Source organism: Dendropsophus ebraccatus, chromosome 1 (assembly GCF_027789765.1).
Source record: "Dendropsophus ebraccatus isolate aDenEbr1 chromosome 1, aDenEbr1.pat, whole genome shotgun sequence".
Lineage (NCBI taxonomy): Eukaryota > Metazoa > Chordata > Amphibia > Anura > Hylidae > Dendropsophus > Dendropsophus ebraccatus.
In genome coordinates, this window is record NC_091454.1 from 97,114,129 (window position 1) to 97,136,803 (window position 22,675).

General features: G+C 41.2%; 1 protein-coding gene across 3 annotated transcripts in view; it reads left to right on the forward strand.

Annotated features, from left to right (window-relative positions):
* RPAP3 (RNA polymerase II associated protein 3) overlaps positions 1–22,675 on the forward strand; it is a 52,925-nt gene that overhangs the window by 24,125 nt on the left and 6,125 nt on the right. For all 3 annotated transcript variants that reach the window (XM_069975837.1, XM_069975858.1, XM_069975849.1), the window contains exons 5-13: positions 46–173; positions 263–384; positions 3,223–3,293; positions 4,479–4,625; positions 7,333–7,460; positions 9,935–10,056; positions 14,383–14,453; positions 14,921–15,034; positions 18,258–18,487. In XM_069975837.1, coding sequence (XP_069831938.1) covers positions 46–173; positions 263–384; positions 3,223–3,293; positions 4,479–4,625; positions 7,333–7,460; positions 9,935–10,056; positions 14,383–14,453; positions 14,921–15,034; positions 18,258–18,487 — 1,133 coding nt within the window. The remainder of the gene's footprint in view (positions 1–45; positions 174–262; positions 385–3,222; positions 3,294–4,478; positions 4,626–7,332; positions 7,461–9,934; positions 10,057–14,382; positions 14,454–14,920; positions 15,035–18,257; positions 18,488–22,675) is intronic.

Genomic DNA, 22,675 nt, shown 5'->3' on the forward strand with positions numbered 1-22,675 from the left:
AGATAGAATCATGTCTTAAATAATAAATATTCATTTTTACTTCAGGGAAATAATCATTTTAAAGCTGGGAAATTTGATGAAGCTGTGCAGTGCTACACAAAGGGCATGAATGCCGATCCCTATAATGTGGTCTTGCCTACAAATCGAGCTTCAGCTTTCTTTAGGTTAAAGAAGTAAGTGTTTTGTCATGGTGGTGTTTTTCCTAGCCAAACTGATTCATGATTTTACAAAAGTGAAAAATGTTTCCCTCCATATTTTATAGGTATTCTGTTGCTGAATCAGACTGCAATCTGGCTATTGCTTTAAACCGCAATTACTGGAAAGCGTATGCACGCAGAGGAGCCTGTCGTGTAGCATTAAAGAATTTCCAAGGAGCAAAGGAAGGTTGTTCTCTTACACAAAAGATGTTTTTGTACAAAAATGACAAAATCAGCAGTACTTGTTTTTGAGCTGTCATCCAATAGATTTAATACTGGGGAAAAATGGAGAATAGCATTTTTTGTGCAGTAACGTCTGCAGGATACTGTATTTTTTATCATATGCCATTTGTTCTTGCTGAGTTGTATGTGACAGAATAGCTTATAATGGGGCCAGTGATTAATACTGTGCTGACTGTTGGAAAGCTGGACCTGTTGCCTTTTAAGGATATGTAAAACTTAGAGTCACTGTCGTATTTTTATTTTTTTTGCAGAAATCAATAGTCCAGGCGATTTTAAGAAACTTTGTAATTGGGTTTATTAGCCAAATCTGCCATTATCTGCATGTAAAAAGCCTTTTCCCAGTTCCCCCCCCTCCTTCCTCTTTTTCATCCACTCTGAAAAATCAGAAAATTGTGACTTGTTGCAGGAGACGTACTCTGTCTGTTCTAGGGAGAGGGGAGGGGGGAGGAGGAAGGAGGGAGTTAGCCGGCAGCAGAAAGCAGATAACAGAGGATTACAGGCACAGAGCTGGGTGACAGCTGTAATCCGAGCTCAGACAGGTCACTGGTGACTGTCACAGGAGATATCCCGTGAGGGATTTGTAGATTAACTCTTTGTTGTCCTGTTTTGGTCTTTTCTTTAGCTCTCTCCATAGGAGAACAATGAAGACAGGGGGGAGAGCTTCAAACTGCTTTTTCATGATAAAAATGCATTTTTCAGCTAATAAACCCAATTACAAAGTTTCTTAAAATCGCCTGGACTATTGATTTCTGCAAAAAAAAAAATTCACGACAGTGACACTTTAACCTCTTAAGGACATAGGACGTACCGGTACGTCCTATGTCCTCACTTGCACTTCAAAGCGGGGCCGCGCGGCGGCCCCGCTTTGAAGTGCCGCGATCCCGGGTGCCGCGTGTAGCCCGGGACCGCCGCTATTAGCGGGCACGGTCTGATCGCCGTGCCCGCTAATTAGCTAATCGGAGGCAGCTGTCAAAGTTGACAGCTGCCTCCGATTACCGGAGGCAACGTTTCCCTGGTGTCTAGTGGGGGAGATCGCTCCTCCGGGACCTTGTCCCGGAGGAGCGATCTCCGTTACTGATGCCGGCCGGGGACGCGTCCAAGATGGCGCCGTCCTCGGCTCGGCACTCGTTTACTTCCGGCTGCAGCAGCCGAAAGCAAACGAGTGCCGATCTCATGGATCTCTGCAGCATATCTATGCTGCAGAGATCTCAATGAGAGATCCAAGTGTATATACTAGAAGTCCCCCATGGGGGCTTCTAGTATATGTGTAAAAAAAAAAAAAAAAGTGTTGTTAATAGTAAAAAGCCCCCTCCCCTAATAAAAGTCTGAATCACCCCCCTTTTCCCAGGTTTTAAATAAAAGTAAACAAATAAATAAATAAATAAACATGTTTGCTATCGCCGCGTGCGTAATCGCCCGAACTATTAATTAATCACATTCCTGATCTCGTACGGTAAACGGCGTCAGCGCAAAAAAATCCCAAAGTGCAAAATTGCGCATTTTTGGTCGCATCAAATCCAGAAAAAATGTAATAAAAAGCGATCAAAAAGACGTATATGGGCAATCAAGGTACCGATAGAAAGATCACATCATGGCGCAAAAAATGACACCTCGCACAGCCCCATAGACCAAAGGATAAAAGCGCTATAAGCCTGGGAATGGAGCGATTTTAAGGAACGTATATTGGTTAACAACGGTTTGAATTTTTTACAGGCCATCAGATACAATATAAGTTATACATGTTATATATCGTTTTAATCGTAACGACTTGAGGAACATGCATAACAAGTCAGTTTTACCCCAGGGTGAATGGCGTAAAAACACATTTCCCCCAAATAAAAGAAATGCGTTTTTTTTTTCAATTTCACCACACTTCGAATTTTTTTCTGGTTTCGCAGTGTACTTTATGCAAAAATTCAGCCTGTAATTGCAAAGTACAATTAGTGACGCAAAAAATAAGGGGTCATGGGGGTTTTTAGGTGGAAAAATGCAAGTGCTATGACCTTTTAAACACAAGGAGGAAAAACCGAAAACGTAAAAACGAAAATGGGCCATGTCCTTAAAGGGTTAACTTCCTATGGAAAAGTATATTTTTATTTTTTATGCTTTGTAGAATAACATGTTCAGAGCACTGTGCTTTGTGCAAGAATTTCAGAGCACTGCAAAAGTGGACACTAGTTTTAGGTGAAAGCATTGGTTACCTGAGGGGTTATCACGTTATCACGTTTTTAACATGTTGCTGCCATATAAGAAAGCATAACAAACCTGTTATCGTTACCTCTGTGAGAACCCCAAGTGTCCCAATGTCGTTGGTGTCTCCTGTTGTCAGTAGCTTACATTACTTCCGAGAGTGACAGCCCGCCCAGCCAATCACTGAGACAGGACAGCGCAGCGGCCAGTGATTGGCTGAATGGGCTGTCACTCCTGAGACAAGCTTGTCTCGGAGGTAACAGCAGCTACAGACAGCAGGGGACATCAGTGACCGCATGGGACACTGGGGGATCGCAGAGAGGTGAGCATACCATGTTTTATGTTTTCTTATATGGCAGCGACATGATTAAAATGTGCTAGAGCTGTATTTCCAATTGTTTTTTTCTTTCTAGGGAAAATACAAATGTATTCTGTTTCCATGGCTGTATTGTACAGGATAGGTCTCTACTATTCAAAGATGTGCTTTCGGGAGCTGTCCCTGATATAACTGGCTTCTTCAAATGTGCTAATAGAAATGACATTTTTGTAATAGTGTTATTTTATTCAACCAATTGTTCTATTTTCTGCCTAGATTATGAAAAGGTCCTGGAAATAGAGCCAAACAATTTTGAAGCCACCAATGAGCTAAAGAAAATAGCCCTGGTAATTTTTTTTTTACTATCCTCAATTCTCTGTATTCTGTGGTACATAAAAAACAGCTGCACTCTACAATCTCTAAGTTATACACTAAGAGCCCTTTTATAGGACCTGATGGTAGACGGCAAACAAGAGCTGATCAGTTGGTGCTCATACACAAAACCTTTAATCAGACGATGCTCGTTCATCTGCCAATCTTTGGGTTCTTTACACAGAACGATTATTGTGTAAGGAAGCATTTCTAGGAATTCTCATTAATGATGATCAGCCTGTGTGAAGGAACCCTAAGACTGAGTATGTGGATTATTTTAAATTCATTCCAACTAATGTTTAATGTAATCAGAAATCAGAGGTTATTTGCACACAGATTGATCAGATTGTCTGAACCTGCTAGCCCAAAACCACCTCATTAGATTGGACCCTACACTAAACAGACATGCCTCTTCCAAGCCTAGGCTTTAAAAAAAACCTCTGGGTAGGTAGGATCCAGATATTCTTTGTATTCTGCACTTGTTAAGAGTCTATGTGGAATTTATGACAAAAGCTGACAGACTGCACCCTGATAAGCGCAGTCATAGGAAACACAGTAGAACAATTCCAGCACTACCATTGTTTGATCTGCAATATGATCTGCATTCAATAAAGTGAAGTCTGCTATCGAGCAATGGTAAATGCTGGAATTGTTCTACTGTGTTTCCTGTTGTGTATTGCTGTGTGGCCAAGAAATGTCCTGCACAGCCCTAAATCAGTTTTATCATGGTTCTGCAGCTAGCACAAATCTCATTAAAACTGCAAAGCCACATCAATATGCAGTAAAACTGCGTACAGTTTTTATCATGCAGTTCTGGCTGTGTGTTAAAGTGCACCTCAACATTTAGTGAGCACACCCAAGCAGAGGGAAACATATGTGCCCTTCTGCTCTGACAGTAATATAAAACAGAAAGAGTGTGGTTGCACTGTGCAATCACTGAGGATTCATTTCAGTTGTATTACTGCTAGATTTACCACAAAGTCATCATAAATGTTAGATATTATATTCAGTGTCTGCACATACATTAACACATGCATATACACATTTATTTTAGGTAAACGTGTTACTCTGCTGATAATTACTATAATATGTTCTGTGTTTAGTGACAATGCCAGATTATATCATCTTTTTCTGTAATCAGCTATTTATATGTATTTTAGGAACTACAGTCATCCAGTAGTACATTACAGGAAAAAGAAGACATTAGGGAAAACATTCAGGAGAAAGTTTTGGAAGTAGATGAAGAAGAAAAAAAACACATAGAAGCCCAACAACTGAAACAAAAAGCTATTGTACAGAAAGATCTGGTATGTTTTTATTACTGATAAACATTAAAGGAATGACTCCAGCTTGTCCTATAAAACCATTAGATTTTTATTATGTTGTCTTTCAAGCATATAACAAAATGCATCCCAGTAAAAGTGCATCAAGCCGTGCAGGTCTCAGAGGGCTGTTACAGAGGGCTGGTGAGCGGGATACTACTTGCTTATTTTTTCATATATGTTTTTATTTGTCATATTTTTAATTCCTTAAACTTCTTGAAATGCAATTTTATATTCTAAATGGCCTAAAATTCCCAAGTGCTATATTATAAAGAGAGATTTCCGATAAAATCCCTGTAAAACACTTTTTTTTTTAAAGTTATGGGCCAAGTGAGTATACACTGCTACCACTAGGGGGCCAAAAGTCGAACACTTGCCATAAACAAAACATAACTGTCAGTCAACAGCTTTCTCTCCTGAAACTCTCCTGTAACCTATTTGTCTCATTATATGAGTAATTGACTTTGGTAGAAGTACATGATCAGGGGGGGCTATCAGTGCTGTCTGCCATGTTGGCAAGAACCCACTAAGGAAACCAATTAGTGCTCTGCCTGCTGTCCTTCATCACCATTTACTCATCGCATGATTAATGGTTCTGCACTCTAAGTGCTTGTAACCCTACCATTAGTGCCAGGTGTCCCAGCGGGTGATCCTGCATGTGCAGTGTACTTTATACTACCATCTAGTCCCTATATCAAGAATCTGTGCCTTCTCCCTGGTGTATGCCAATCGTAACCCCCGCTCACCTGAAGGGCAGGGGGAAAGGGGGGTGCGTGGCAAGGTGAAGATAAAGGCGTGGCCTCCTCCTGCACCTAATTTATCAAAGTTGAAGCCTGGAAACAGAGCAGGTGTAGATTATTGCACAATGCCTGCACCTGGCCCAGGGCCAGCAGGCTCTTCTAAGAGGCGCACACCTCTTAGTAAATCTGGGGAAAAGGTGGAGGGGCTTTTTTTTATGCCAGTCTTGATAAATGTCCCCTATTGTGTCCAGCGAAGATGTCCTGCTCCATTGCACTTTGTATCTGCTTTTCCACTCCAATAGCCACAGTACACCCTTTCCAGAGGTCGGAGTCATGGTTTTGTATAGAGGTTTTGTTCTCTCCTTTCTGTGCCTTCCATAACTTCCATTCCAGCAGCCACATTTCCCCTCTTCCATGGGTTGTGCAACTGTTGTTTATCGGCTTCTTCCATTTTATATGTTACTTGCCCTTTCTGGGCATCCTGATCTGTCTCATCAACTGTTCCTTCCCACAAAACTGACTCCAGTAGTGGTACTGCACTCCTTATGCCACAGCAACTATAGAAAAAACTAAGAAGAGCAAAGAGCTCACCCACTTACTCCCTGATGCTGAGCAATAGGAGAAGTAGGGAGTTAAAGAGAGCCCATGTTAATAGGCAGTAGGAAGAAGAGGGAAGGGCCCAACCATAACTATCAATGTGTGTGGCCTGTGGCGTGATTTTCCTGGATCACAAGATCGGATGCCTGTTTCATGTGGCACTGTAGTTGATAAGAAAGTTGTGTGCTGCCATGATAGAGGAAGGGCCCTCGGGGCAATACTTTTATTATTAGCAGGTTTTTGGATGACTTCTAAGAGATGTGCATTAGAGTTTTTTCCAACATCATAGGGTGGATGACCTATGCTTATGTAATTATTGAATGGGACTAGGCTGCAATACACTGCATGTGCTTCTCTGAACAGCTTATCAGCAAGGGTGGGTGGGGGGAGGTTGTCGTTACGATCGTGAGACAAGCATTGCTAAAAACCAGGAGGCAGCATCGATTGGGTAATGTTTACTGACGTTCATGTAGATGATATGTCCTCTTTAAGTCTAGAAAAAGGAGGTGGGTGGGGTTAAAGAGTAAGATAGAGACGTAAACTTACCTAGTGCTGGTTATTCTCACTTCTCTAGCCCTCTTTACTTTGGCTCCTCTGGGGTATTAGTAGTGTTACCCATTCAGTGGCTGGCCCTCTGTCATTAGATTACATTGTAGAGTCATCCCATGATAGCAGACTTCTCTATTATGTTTTGTCTTCTTGGGGTAACTGTATGATTTATCTTTCCACCCACATTAGCCCCCAATAATACAATCTGAGAGTTGTTTAACAGCCTTTAAATTATTGTTGTTAATATGTGTTTGCATTGATGGTCACTGTCCATCCATTCATTCTAATTGCTATTTCCAGCAAGATAATATTCAGTTTTACAAAGCCTTAGAAGTTAAATTCACAAGCATAGAGGCCCTTGCACATGCTGTAATTTACAGTCTACATACTGTCCACAGTTGCAGACAGTATCTGACCCATAGTATTCTATGGGTCACTGTACATGACCTTGGATTCCGTGTATGTACCTGTACCCTGGACCGCAAAAAGAATGGACATGCTATTCTACAAACTATATTTTGCAATACGGGCTCTTAAAAATTCTGTTGGTTTTATGGTCTGTGATTGCTGGAAGCCCATGCATTACATTACTGTGCTGTCTGTGCATTACAGGTGCATGGTTTTGCAGACCACAAAACCAACAGGGATGTGTGCTGCAGGCCTGACAGCAAGTCCAGTGTCTTCGAATGTACTGCACACTGACCCTATATTAGTCCAGTATTATACCTTTGGGATACACATTAATGAAAGACTTACATCATCAATGTGCTAATGTTAAAATTTATGTTATATTTTTATTGGTACAGGGAAATGCTTACTTTAAAGAAGGAAAGTATGAACTTGCAATTGAGTGCTACACGCAAGGAATTGCTGCAGATAGCACAAATGCACTCTTACCAGCAAATCGAGCCATGGCCTACCTGAAAATTCAGAAGTAAGGATAATTTTTCTCCCAAATATTATATACTCTTTCCAACTAAATGTAATATGCTCTTTGAAATGAAAATGTTGGCAGGATATTAGCAAGAATATTGTCAGGATAATTCATAAGTGTTTGTCTACTGGGGTCCTATTGCTGGGATCCCTCACATTTGCAAGAATTGGTGCTGAATGAAGCAATAGTGGGGTATACATGTTGCCACTCCATTCAACTATAGGATAAGATATCTAACTACCATATGGGCTCATAGGCCCTACATATTAGTGACATACCTTCAAAGGCCCTTTTACGCAGGCCTATAATGACTAACGGACATTCCTAGACAAAAGCCCGCTTATAGGCTGATTTGATCTTTTGTACCACCGTAAACATGACTGTTATTGGCCACACATGTGTCTAAAAAGAAGATGTATGTCCAATTACAATATATTCATGCCGCAAATGTTTGTGCAGCCTGGCTGCTTGATTAGTAGTGCTATGTAAAAGCATGTTTCAAAAAAGTAAATAAATGTAGCTTCTGCCTCTATATAGGTGGGCACAAAAAAAAGAAAGCTATACTTAGCCATCCCTCAGCAGCCCAGCGCCACTGCTCATTGACCCCACCAGCCTCCTTTAGCTCCCAGTCCTGTGAGGCCATGACCTGGCTTAGACATTCCACTCAGCAGGGAGTTCTTGCCGTGTGATGACACTGGAAGCTGTGAGAAACTGGAGGCCCGTGGTGGCACTGCGGCTGCAGGGACACGGGGACGGGTAAGTATAGCTTCTTTCTTTATTACCACTCCCTGTCTGCCCTGGAATTCTTTTCTTCAGAGTTCTCTGTGTTTGTCTGGAGAATTGTTTTTCCTTTTTCTTTAAAATAGCTCAAGGTAGAATAAAAAAAAAAATACAACTGTTCCTGCTTCTGAATGTTTCCTTCCTATCTTTTACTATCAACACACAAAGTATTCAAAATTCTATTTTAAAAGTTTATTTAACCTTTAGGTGTTTTATAAAAATATAAGCAAAATGGAAGCAGATTTTAAAACTTTCACTTTCACACATTCCACAAAGTTGCCCAGTTTTTGGACCCTTTAATTGTATTGGGCTACTTGCACGATCCAAGTTTTTATGGATCTGCAATCCGTGCCCTGAAACAATAGGACATGATCTAGTGCGGACCCTGATCAAGGCACTGATTGCTTTATTATAATTAGCACTATACAATTTTAACAGATCCGCAGAAAAAACAGACATGGATTTCAAGACGAATGCAGTCACAGATGGTTTTTCACAGATCACAGAGCTAAATAAAACAGATCCCCCTCCCCCCCCCATTTTAATTGATTATTTCTGTAACATAAGTTGAACATTGAAGGTTCGACTGCTGTTGGGACCACCACCAATCACGAGAACAGTGAAAAATTGTCCCCCCGAATGCACTGTCCAAAGCTTTATTAATTTTTTATGGGGCGTCCAAACATTGGCAAGCTTAGAATAATCGTGAATGCACTTTAGATGCCCACGTATTATAGAATGTAAATGTTAGTTTGATTCTGTCAACTTCTGTTTATTAAAGAGCATTAGGTACATCCTCTTTAATCTGACCCAGGGATAGAACGGCGCCGTCACAGAGAAGCCGGTGCCACTGTCCGTTTTTCGAACCGCGGCTCGGTTCCCATGTACAGTGCCATTCTATCCACAGGCACCGGGCCAGGGCTGTAGCACAGGAGGCGGGCCGGCCCGCCCACAGTGGGAGCAATCCCCCTCCCCTCTATGACGCGGCTCCATTGATTCTAATGGAGCCGTGTTTTAGAGGGTAGGGAATCCCCTCCCACTGGGAGGCGGGCCAGCCCGCCTCCTGTGCTTCAGCCCCGGCCCGATGCCCGTGTATAGAACGGCGCCATACACGGGAACAGGCCCGCAGTTCAAAAAACGGACTGTGGCACCGGCTTCCCCGTGACGACGCTGTTCTATCCCTGGGTCAAATTAAAGAGAATGTACCTCATGGTCAAGGGGAAGATTTATCAAGCAGTCTTACAGTAGGAATATTTTTTGCTGTCCATAGCAACCAATCACAGCTCAGCTTTCATTTTTTACCAGAGTCATGAATTTTTGAAAGCTGAGCTGTGATTAGTTGGTATGGGCCCCAATGGACATTCCTACTGTAAGACGGCTTTCTAAATCTCCCCCAAGGTCTTTTTCAGCCACTAACTAGTCTGTTCATCTATCGCTGAGGTCTCTTTATGTAATTCCTTTAGAGACCTTTGTGCAAACAGAGTGACATTTAAGAATGTGAATGTACAGGAAAAAGGTCAGAAGAAGGTTAATGGTTATGAATCAATATTCTTTTCATTTTGTGCTAAAAATATTTTCTTCTCTGCTCCAGTTTAAAACAGAATATTCTCTTTTCATTTATAAGACTAAAGTTTTTCAACACAAGACTCAAAAATAATATACTAAATAAATTAATTAGATTTTGTTTCTTTTAGATACCAAGAAGCGGAAGATGACTGTACACATGCAATAGCTTTAGATACTTCATATGGAAAAGCTTTTGCTAGAAGAGGGACTGCAAGAATGATGCTTGGGAAATTGAGGGAAGCAAAAGAAGGTGAAGTTGTTTTTAATGTTTAAAGGGGACCTGTCCTAACTTTCATGCTGCCTTAACTACAGATCATTGGGTTGGTCTCCAGTGGCTTCTCACTAGCCCATCAGCCATGATTAATAATTTTTTCCCCTGTTTGGGTATAGGGAGAGATCTATCAATTAAAATGACTCTGTACCCACAATCTGACCCCCCCTAAACCACTTGTACCTTCGGATACCTGCTTTTAATCCAAGATCTGTCCTGGGTCCGTTCGGCAGGTGATGCAGTTATTGTCCTAAAAAACTACTTTTAAATTTGAAGCCTGTGCCAAACGGGAGTATCTGTGCCCTAACTTTGCACCACCCCTCCGTCCCTCCTCCCCATCCTCTTCATCATTAGGAATGCTCCAGGCAGATTGCCTCCTATTTCTCACTCTGGCAGCCCGGAACATGGGCTGGATCATTAAGGACCTGTGCAATGTTCCGCATAGAGAAAATGTTTCACTGGCATTCCTAATGCTGAAGAGGGTGGGGAGGCAAAGTTAGGGCACAGATACTCCCGTTTGGCACAGGCTTCAAATTTAAAAGTATTTTTTTTAGGACAATAACTGCATCACCTGCAGAACGGACCGCAGGACAGATCTTGGATTAAAAGCAGCTATCCGAAGGTACAAGTGGTTTGGGGTGGGTCAGATTGTGGGTACAGAGTCGCTTTAAGACCAGTGGGATAGACAAGAATCACTGGGAACTGTTGTTGTTTAGGCAGCATGACAGGGATATGATATATGGTTGCTTTTTCCAGTCTCTGTGAAAAAAATGCATTTCTAAGCTACAGATATTCCCTGTTTAGATTTAAAAAAGGAAATTATACAAGACAAATGCAGAAAGTCATCTTAAAGAACCACCCAAAAAAAGAGATTTGGGGGGGGGGGAAGAGTGTGTGTGTGTGTGTGTGTGTGTGTGCATATTAAACATAATGCAGTCATGTAGTTTTGATAAACTGTTCATAAATTTAGGCGTAACATGTCAGACCTCACAGGGTTTCAATGGGGGAATATTTATTGGTAGGGGCATTGGGCATAGCTATATAAGCTGTGTGGTGTTGCAGGTGTGTCAGGAAGAGTATAAAATTGCATGAGATGAAAAGAAAGTAGAATTAAAGTGAGTCACCCCCTTTGTGCATTCTGACATCTCTACACAGGTGTAAAGGGTAAATTTAGTGTTTTTCATACCTTATTTTATATCGTACGTCATGGTGCTTGTTCAAGTAAAAAGTGTCCTTTTATCAACTGTAGATTGTATTAAGTGGGCGTGGCCTCGCAGCATTAGCGCCCCTTAGCTCCGTCCACAACGGCACTGTTGACTTAGACATTCCACTCAGCAGGAATGTCTAATTCAAGCAGCAGTTAGAAGTTCTGTCTTTTCATGTAAAACACCCTTTTAAATCAGAGGGGGAAAAAAAAACATTTGTAACAGCTTTTTCTCCTGATTTCCTCACTTCCGAAAGTTTACTAGTTGCTAAGAGGTTCTTGAGGGTCTTTGTTTAGAGGTATGTCAACCTTGGCCTGTTTGGAAATACGACCTCAAGAAAGTTTACCAAAATGAACCAGTATTTTCACCCCAAAACACCCAAGTTGATGTTGTAGTTAACATTACAAGATGTTATGATATTTAATGGTATTTTTCTCCAATGATATGTCACTCCGTTTTAAAAATAAGGCATTCATTTTGTGTGTGATTGAATGCCCCTTCAAAAAGCTGACTGTACAATCTCATTTGGGTAGCCTTTGGTCTTAAACCGGTGTGCAGAACCTTGTTGTCGTAGGTAGCGTTGCTTATAAGCCTTTTAAATTGGCTAAAGGGGATGTGCCTATTCCGGAATATTTACAGATAATACATAATCATCATTTAAAGGAGAAGTCCGGCCAAAACTATTTTTTTGATATGTTATTACTTATGGAAAGTTAGACAAATCTCTAATATACACTAATTATGGGAAATGCATATTAAGTGCTATTTCCCTCAATTTAGTAGATCTGGCAGACTTCAATTTTTCTAAAAACCAGTGACGTCACGAACCGAACCAGAGCAGGGCTGGGTGTAAGTCCTATGAAGCGTCCAGCAGGGGCGCAGTGTATGGAGAAATTCCATAGTAAGAATAACTATCACAAGTGCCAGCAGCCCCATCCACGGCACATAGGATGGGGCTGCTGGCACTTGTGGTGCAGCTGCCCCCGTGCCAGCAGCCCCCAAGTAAACACCCCCACCACTTAAAACCCCCCAAACTACCCCTATCAGAAGTGCCATCAGCCCCGTCCACAGCGCTTAGGATGGGGCTGGTGGCACTTGTAGTGCGGCTGCCCCCTCTCTCTCCCCCCCCCCTCCACTCCACAGGACAGTAGACCCCAGACCAGCCAGACAACCCCCCCCAAAAAAAGCCCCCAAACAGAGCTTATTAATTGTGGAATCAGACCTAATAAACATTTTTCATATTTAATTGAATAGTATTTATTTACAGAGTATGCCTGTAATAAACTGCCTTTAAACCATTAATGCACAGCCAGTATGTACAGTACATAACCGAGAATGCATCTGTCCTGTAATTAAGAGCCTCTCCCTATGCAAATATTTTTCCTTGACACTGTATGCACTGGACAATGAATTTACCCCTGTGTGTTTTAAACCAAACTTCCACCTTACAATCTTATAGATGAATTCACCAGGATTTCCAAGAAGATCAGACAGCCCTTAGTCTTTGAGAGACCCCTGTAGGTTGCCTGATCACACTGGGTAACTGGGTATATGATGTTACATACTATTGTCAGGAATATTTAGAATAAAGTATGTAGGCATAAAGGTTAAACAAAAATAGAAGGTTGTTTTTTGGCTTTTTTTTTGTTAGATTTTCATTTTTAATTTTCTCCTAGTCTATTTAATGTAGTTGCATTGGTAAGCTGTTTGCAGGGCTGTGGAGTCTGAGTCGTGGGGTCAGAGTTGGAGCTAGTTTTGGCTGGAGTTGGAGTCGTAGTTGGAGTCGGAAAAAAATGTTCCGACTCCAGCTTTAAAAAAATCTTTAAAAAATGTAGAATTGAATTTTGATATGAATTTTACAAGTTTTGCTCATGAATATATATTATGAGCAACATTCTAATAGACTGAATAGAATAAACTATTACATAAAGGTTGTCGGGCAATATATCAGTAATAGGACATTGGCCCTATTAGATAAGGGTGGTCGGGGAAAAGTTGTCAGTCGCTATTTGGCAGTTTGTTTCTGAGCTGGAAGAGTCCATTGTGTGGGGGGGAGGTCTGTGCTGTTCTCTACCAGAATGCTGGATTACTGTATATGAGCGGCAGTGTAATATGAAGATATCCTGTGTAATATAGAGGAGGAGGAGAAGGCATAAGTAGTGTAGCAGTAACCTCTGTCCTCAGTGTGGTGTTTTCTCTCTGGGAGAAGATTGTGTGTTTTTCTTCAGTGTTCAATGGCTGCAGGTGTGTGTGTGTGTGTGTGTGTGTGCGTGTGCGTGCGCGTGCGCGCGCGCAATATGGCTGCAGCAGGCTGTGTGTATGTGTGTGTGCACACTATGGCTGCAGCAGGCTGTGTGTGTGTGCGTGCTATGGCTGCAGCAGGCTGTGTGGGTGTGTGTGTATGCTATGGCTGCAGCTGGCTGTGTGTGTGTGTACGTGCTATTGCGTGCCCCCACAGTGACCTTCTACATCACTGTGTGACCACTATATCACTATGTGTAACCCCTCTTTATATCACTATGGCTGACCCCCTGTATATCACTATGGCTGACCTCTATATGGCATTGTTAGCAGTGTTTCTTATGTATCGTGAATATTTAGTTAGAAACATAGAAGATTGTAAGCAGGAAAAGATCACCTGCTCCATCTAGTCTAGTTGTGAGTAGTTCAGGACATGGAGGCTGGAGACTGGCTGCATCCACTGCACACACAGAGCAGAATCTGCTTTATATACAGTATTCCTTTATTCCCTCAGAAGTCGCTCCAGGATCATGTAGGACATTAGGGAGAAGCTGCTGAGCCAGTGTGATAAATAACTCCCCTGGTATATGACTGGCCATTTATGAAGGAGTCGGAGTCGGGAGTCGGTCCTGATAAAATTCAGGAGTTGGAGTCGGAGCTGTGGCTTACCGACTCCACAGCCCTGGCTGTTTGCACTACCAAAATGTATAAAATAGCCCATGTGGCTGTTTTTGGCCTCCAGACCATCTCTGGCCACCACAATTGGGCATTGGATCTCAAGATAGGTGTATTGTCCAGTGTTTGTGACATAACTGTTGAGATGGGAATACACATTTAAAATGCTATTTTCTTTTTGTAGATTTTGAGATGGTTTTAAAGCTTGAACCTGGAAACAAGCAAGCAATATCCGAACTGGCCAAAATTTCTCAGGTGTGTTAAGTGATGCACTACAACATGGTTGCTGTGCATTAGTGTTGAACACTGTATTATCTGTGGAAATAACTAAGCATCACAAGAATAATACATGGTGACATTGTGATTTGTGTTTTAACATATGGTTAAACTAAGGGCCCTTTTACACAGCACAATATTTGGCCACATATGGCCACAGACAAGGGCCAATCAGTGAGATTGGGGCTTGCTTACTGTGTATTTGTAAGACCCAACTAATCATCTCCGGCTTGGGCCACACAAACAATCACTGTATGGTTTGTGTCACCATTAAGCATTTGCTTGCTCGTGGGCTGATCAAATCTTAGTAACCGTTGTTAGCGATAATCTGCTATACGTAAGAACTATAAAATCACAATAACAAAAACAGAGGAAGTAACTTAAAGAATATTATCAATACAAAAATATTGATACATATTTGTATCCCTCTTTTTATGTTTGCCTAGGAACTTAGTGAAAAAACTGTAAATCCAAATCACCAGTCTGCAGACGAAAATAACGATCTTCACAAAAGACATGTTGTTACAGCAATAGAGAAACCTCCACAGCTTAGGTCAACTGTAAGTGCATGCCTACTTAGTAATAAGTAAATGTTTACATAATCTTACTAGTGATGATCTCTGTGTGTGTGTTCTTATTTATTAACGGAATTGTACCATTTATACATCATATGTAAATGAGATGTTTATCACTTATTCTGTTTATCATTCATTTACTTTATTTATTTGAGACTGGGGTGGCAGATAGGTGCCACCATACTTTATTCAAGAGATTTTTGTCAGGGGTATAGTGTGTCATTACACAAATTGTGAAACACACTACGTTATTTATATAGTGCCGTATCTTATCTTATTTATTGACCTACATTGAGATTATTGAGAATATTTTAGACCACGTTTTTAATGCATTTCTAATGAAATTGTTTAAGTTTTAATCTACATGTTTTCAGTGGTAGTTTATCACTCATTTACTCCATAATGCGATACTGTTAGGGCTGGGCGATATACCGTAAAAATACTGATACCATCTCTGGCATTGGTTAACCGGTCTCAACTTTGCCAGGACGGTACTTGCAGTATTTTACTATCTCCCCATCTGAGCTCTGAGCACTGCACAGGTTTGAGGAGGTCTCCTATGTGCTGTCTGTGCTGGGACCCCCTAACCTCCCGCCAGATGTGTCAGAGAAGGGAAGGTCCGTGTCCCCGGTCAGGATCTGTATGACACTACAGCCATGATAAGTGCCCGCCGCCGTGTAGTGAGGAGAGGGAGAGTGGCCCCTCTCCGATAACGATTACCAAAGTTTCCTCACAGCCCCCTTATAATGAGCCACCATGTGCTTTCATAACAATGCCAGCTACAGTCCCCCTATAATGTGCCAGTCATAGTGTCCCCATAACAATGCCAGCTACAGTCCCCCTATAATGTGCCAGTCATAGTGTCCCCATAACAGTGCCAGCTACAGCCCCCCTTTAATGTGCCAGTCATATTGTCCCTATAACAGTGCCAGCTACAGCCCCCCTATAATGTGCCACCATGTGTCCCCATAACAGTGACAGCTACAGCCCCCCCTATAATGTGCCACCATGTGTCCCCATAACAGTGACAGCTACAGCCCCCCCTATAATGTGCCACCATGTGTCCCCATAACAGGTGGCTGGCCGGGGTGTGGAGTGCACTGTTGCACCTTTTCCAAGCTATAACTCAAGATCCCTCCCTGCAGGTCTCAGGACTGAATCAGTGTGATGCAAACTTTTGACGTGCTTGACAAAGACGAATTCTGGTTAAAACATTGCATGTATGCTGTTGATGATTTAATAAAAGCTTGAAGGTTTCACATTTTCTGGATGCTGTTTGATCTCCTACCTTGATGTCTGAACCATATATCAGAAATGATATTTGTAGAAATGAAAGCAGCACTTTAGTGGTAATAAAGCCACTTTTCCATACATGCATTTTATGATGATCTAAGGGAAAGTAAAGCCTTGTGAGAGGTAGATTCCAATTATATGGGGAAATAAATAAAAACTGAGACTTATAGCAACCAATCACCACTTTTATTTCACAAGAGCTAAGGTATGAAAGCTGAGCTGTGATTGGTTGCTATGGGCAAATCGGACAGCTTATGTCTAAAACAGTTTTCATTCTTTCCTCGATGTTCAGTTTTGGTTGTTGATCAGAACAAAAGAAGGCTATGCTTTCTTTTAATAGAAAAGTGCTTAATGCATGTTATAGATAAATGCTGAATACCATGCTGAAGACCTTTCAGATCCTCTACTTACAAATCTTTGAAATTGACACCCGCTTCCTGCCATCTGCACTTGTTTCTTTACATTCAAATAGGGCTGCTCCATCCACTGCAGGTGGGCCCGGCACCCCCCAGAATACCGATATGTCCTCCTGTCGCTGACGCGCCTCATTCAGGATCATGTCTGGCTGTGTTACCGAAGGAAAGGGATATTGGTACACTGGGGGAGCAAGGTTCGCCTTCAGTGCACAGAGTGGTCCTATTTTCATATCAAGAAACTGGCCATCGGAAAAAAGTCAAGTGGTACATTCGCTTTAAGCTAGTAAAAAATGAACTAACACAGACCTGAGCTTAGATTAAGCGACTCTGTACCCACAATCTGACCCACCCAAACCACTTGTACTTTCGAATAGCTGCTTTTAATCCAAGATCTGTCCTGGGGCCCGTTCAGCAGGTAATGCAGTTATTGTGGTAAAAAAATACTTTTAAACTTAAAGCCCTGTGCCCTACGGGAGTATCTGTGCCCTAACTTTGCACCACCCCTCCGTCCCTTCTCCCCACCCTCTTCATCATTAGGAATGCTCCAGGTAGATTGCCTCCTATTCCCCACCTATTTAGCCCAGCACATGGGCTGGATCGTTAAGGACCTGTACAATGTTCAGCAAAGAGAAAATGTTTCACTGGCATTCCAAATGATGAAGAGGGACAGAGGGGTGGTGCAAAGTTAGGGCACAGATACTAGAGATGAGCAGATCGTCGGACTTTTGGTCCGACTGCATCGGCGCTCTCTCGGCATGCCTTTGATCCCGGCCGCATAGTTGCGTTCCCGCGAATATACGGCCAGGATATTCCAGGGAATTCAACAGGGATTCTCTGGAATATTCTGGCCGCATATTCCAGTGAGCGCAAGTATGCGGCAGGGATCAAAGGTATGATGAGAGAGCGAACTGCTTTCGGACCCAAAGTCCGAGCAGTTCGCTCGTCTCTAACAGATACCCCCATTTGGCACGGACTTCAAGTTTAAAAGTATTTTTTTAGGACAATAACTGCATTACCTGCCGAACGTCCCACAGGACAGATCATGGATTAAAAGCAGCTATCCGAAGGTACAAGTGGTTTGGGGTGGGGTCAGATTGTGGGTACAGAGTCGCTTTAACTATTAAAATTATTATTTTCTAATAGACAGTACAGCTCTACACATCGCAAGTCAGCCGTAATATGAGAATATTTTAGTGTTTCTTACCGTTCTAAGAATTCTTCTTTCTGAAATCCTAAAATAGTGTTATCACACTTGTTTAGTTATCATGACTCAGTCTAAAATTTGTTGTCAGTAATAAGGGAGTCTGTTAGTGTTTTTTCTGCCCATGGTGCAGGCAGTATACAACTCCTGACCGACTCCCTTTGAACAGACCTTGTAAAGCAGTTTGGTTGGGTAACCATTATTGTACTACTTCTAGTTACCTGACTCTGACCTAGATCCTGTCTGTACATATTAAATATAGGTATACTGCCATATGTTAAATATTTTATTATTTTAGAAACCTTTGAGGAGGATGGACATTGAAGAGATTGGAGGCGAGTTACTAATTCCAGTGGATGTTTTGACTAAATCTTCTAATGTTGATAATGTAAGTGTCCTAATACAACCTGAAGGACCCGCAAAAGGTAAAGAAGACTTGAATTCTAAAGAACCTGCTCCCATTCATCCAGAAGCTCCCAGTGCAAAGATGTTAAAGATTGAGGAAATTAGTGACTTACCAAGAACACAGTAAGTCCTTATAAATCTTGACTTGAGGAATATAGATGTATAGGAGAAAACCACGGCACTTGATATTGCAAGAATAAGTGAAAAGTTTATTTTTTAGCAAAATGATATACGGTATTTTACTCCGACCATACATAGAAAATATAAGAGCTGAGACCAGGTGCAACGTTTCGGTCCGCTATGGACCTTCCTAAGGCAATAGGGTCTCTTAAATGCTGCATGAAGGGAGAGAGGTCGGTGGAGTGAGGAATATAGATAACATGTCAGTTTAACCGTAGGGCACATGGTGTAAACCAGAACACCCCCCCCCCCCCCCCCCCCTCCCCTAATGAAAAAGTGTGTTTTTTTTTTTTTCTCAATTTCACCATGCAATGAAAATAAAATTCTGTTTTGAAGTATGTTTTATGATAATTGGTGTTGCAAAAAACGAGGGCTCATGTGGCTCTGAAGGGGAAAAAATGCCTCTAAAACCTGTTTTGGCCTTAATGACCAAGCTAATTTTTCAAATTCTGACTTGTCTCACTTTATGCGCTTATAGTTCAGTGATGCTTTAACGTATGTTAGTGATTCTAAAGGTTGCTTTTTTGTAACATATGGCACTTTATGTTACTGGCAAAATTTGGTCACTACTTTGTGTGTTTTTTGTGAAAAACATCCAAATATCATGAAAAATTTAAAAAATTTGCATTTTATGAACTTTGAAATTCTTGCTTCTAAAAAAAGGAAGTCGTATCACATAAATTAGTTACTAAATCACCTTACCAATATGTCTTCTTTATTCTGGCATAATTTTCGTGAAAGTTTCCAAAACTGATTTTTTTTTTAGGGACCAGTTCTTTTTTTAAATGGATTTAGGAGGCTTGTATACTGGAAACCCCCATAAGTGACCCCATTTTGGAAACTACACACCTTAAAGAATTAATATTGGGTTATAATGTTGGGCATTTTGGGGCATTTTGACCCTACAGGGGCTGGAGGAATGTATTCACCATTGGGCTGAAAAAAAAAAATGGAAAACTTTAAATTTCCTATAATATATACGTTTAGATTAAAGTTTCTCATTTTCAAAAGTAGCATGAGAAAAAAAGCACCCCAAAATTACTAACACAGGTTCTCCTGAGTACAATGGTACCCCATATGTGGGCATAATTCACTGTATGGGCACACAGCAGGGCTCAGAAGGGAAGGAGCGCCAATTAGCTTTTTCAATGCAGATTTTGCTGAAGAAGTTTCTGAGCGCCACGTGCATTTGCAGTGCCCCTATAGTGCCAGCGGAGTAAAATCCCCCCATAAGTCACACAATTTTCGAAAGTACACCCCTTTAAAGAATTCATCTTGGGGTAGGATGAGCATTTTGACCCCACAGGTAATAGAGGAAAGTATTCAAAATTAGACAGTAAAAATGAAAAAACTGAATTTTTCCAATAATATGTTCATTTAGTTTGAAAATTCACGGTGGGGGGAGATAAAAGGCAGCGGCGGCGCCGGGTACATAGTCATAGGTACATAGTTTGGTCATAGGTACATAGTTTGTACGGTGTGTACAAACACACACAGCGTATACGCAGCAGATACGCAGCAGATCTGCAGCAGATTTGATGGTGCAGATTTGATGCTGTGTTCAGTTATTTAGATCTAATCTACTGCGTATCTGTTGTGTATCGCAGCAGAAAATATGCTGCATATACGGTGTGTGGGTTTGTACCCTAAAGACTGATTGGATTTTCCTCAGATGTCAATCTCTGTAAACTAGCTGGCATATTTTTTTTATATAACTTTGGATAATTAAATACATGCCTCTTGCTTTATTTTGATTATATTTTTAGATTTCCAAGTAATAAATATTAGGCTATTATAAGCCATGATGCTGGATTGCCATTTATTTTTGTGGGCAGGCCATAGAGAGAATATTGCTATAATTTGTGTCATTTTTTTCTCCTTCGCCCTTTCTTCATTGAATGAGAATATTTTTAGAACCCTATTTTTGTCTCTGAATTTGTAGTGCTTTGTGTAATTGCTACAATAGAACAACTTGAAAGTCATTCACATGGATCATCCATTTAATTAAATGCAGTTCTGCTGCTGTGTAGTCTGTGATTTTGCTTTGAAGTTCAGGAATGCCCCTTTTTTAATGAAAAAGACTGCGCTTTTATTAGACACAATAGCTTTAGAAATTGCAGGGCCGAGTGCTGCATTTAGATTTTATCGAAGACGTCTATTATGATTTTACATAGAAGAAGTTATTATAAATGAATATGTTATTATTGCTTTACATGCAGTATCAGATGTACCTTATGAAAAGCATGGCTTGTTTACCAGAAATCTGACATTATTCTATGGTCTTTGAATATCTACTCCACTTTTAGCCTCTATACATAATTCAGACAATCCACAGGAGTGATTATTTTTAATTTATTGCAGCTCTACAGCTATTTCTCTTACAATTCATGTATATAATAACTTATTGTTCTCTTCCATATAGATTAATATTGCCATCTAAAGTCTTTCAGTGAATAACACTTTAAAAAAAATAAACTCTTCTTTTCTAAGTGGTTTTGTCACCTGCAAATAAAGTGGAGGAAATTTACTAATGGCCCATATACACAGTGAAAAAAGAATGTTGTCCAAAACCACCATTTTCAGTATGTTGGATTTCAGCTACTCCTAGTCATTTTATTGTCGGAGAAGTCTGACAGCGGCTTACCCCTCCTTTCTCTCTTAAGTGCTTATGAAGGCCTTGCACACTAATTTTTACCCTCAGTCCATAGCTTTATTGATGTATAGAGGTCGGCTTATAGTGTCAAGCCATGTCTCCAAATTGCATGCCTGCTTTTTGTAATTATAGCCATGGATTGTTAATGGGTTCTCCCAAAAATAGAGACCATACAGAAATATTAATAAGTTACTTTGTACTTGCCATCCGACCATGATTGTAATCAAATGATTGCAAATGTAACAGACAACAGGTAGAAATGATAGGCAGGCAGTAAGCAAGACAACCCCTATAAAGGAGAGATTCTGCAGGTGGTGACCATAGACCAATTCTCTGTTCACATCCCTTTCGCCAGTTGTTTTGGTCACTTTTGCATTTTGCCAATACTCTCAGCTCTAGAGGTAGCATGAGGCAGTGTCTACAACCCACAGAAGTTGCTGAGGTACACTATGTAATCAATGAGAATTTGCACTTGAAATATTTCATTCATTGAGATGTAGGATGTGGTCATTTAGGACGCTATTACACGGAGCGATAATTGGCCAAATTAGGCTCATTCGACTGATTTATTGCTTTGTGTAATAGAAACAACGATGAAACGATCATTGGCTGATCATTGGTTTAGGTTTGGACCTAAAATCGTTGGGCGCCGACCGTGCATTGATACATGTTATAGCGATGCGCGACCGACAAGTGTCCAAACACCTGATGCCTTACCTCTCCCAGCTCCCGGTTGTCTCTCCTGTGCTCTGCAGCTTCTTGGTCCCGGCAACTGCAGAGTCTGAGCGTCCTGTCAACTGACAGGCCGCTCAGCCAATCACAGGCTGCAGCTGTTTGTCCTGTGATTGGCAGAGCACCCTGTCAGCTGACGCTGTTGCAGCCGGGACAGGGAAGCTGCAGAGCACAGGAGAGAAGAGCGGTGAGAGGTAAGGTAACAGGTGTTTGGGCAAGGATTGCATGGACATCGCTAACAATGTCCATGCAGCCCTTGCTGCACAATTATCGGGCCATCTAATAGGTCAAGTAAACAAGCGCCGATCTAGCAGATCGGTGCTCGTTTAATAAGATGACAGCCGTAGTCGGCTCCTGTAATAGGACCCCTAGTGTTCCCTTTATTTTATCAGCAGTGTATACACCAATTACTAGTTGCTATATGGACATTGGACATTTAAATCATTCTCTTGGTCTCTGCCGGGCAGAGTTAATTAACCACACCTTACTCTGTCCAAAGATATACCATATGATAGCCTTCCTATAAAACAAGTACACAATGCAAAGCTGTTCGTTTAAAAATTACATAATTTTTATTAACATGATTAAAAATCTCAACATATTGTGGTGCAAAAAGGATCCAGTAAAGACAGACAGATTAAAGTCGATATTAAAGCGTCTTAAGAATATAAATATCAGCACATGTAGTGTATCCACATGGCCTCAGGGCTGTAAACACAGACTGGTGTAAACTGAAGAATGTCTAC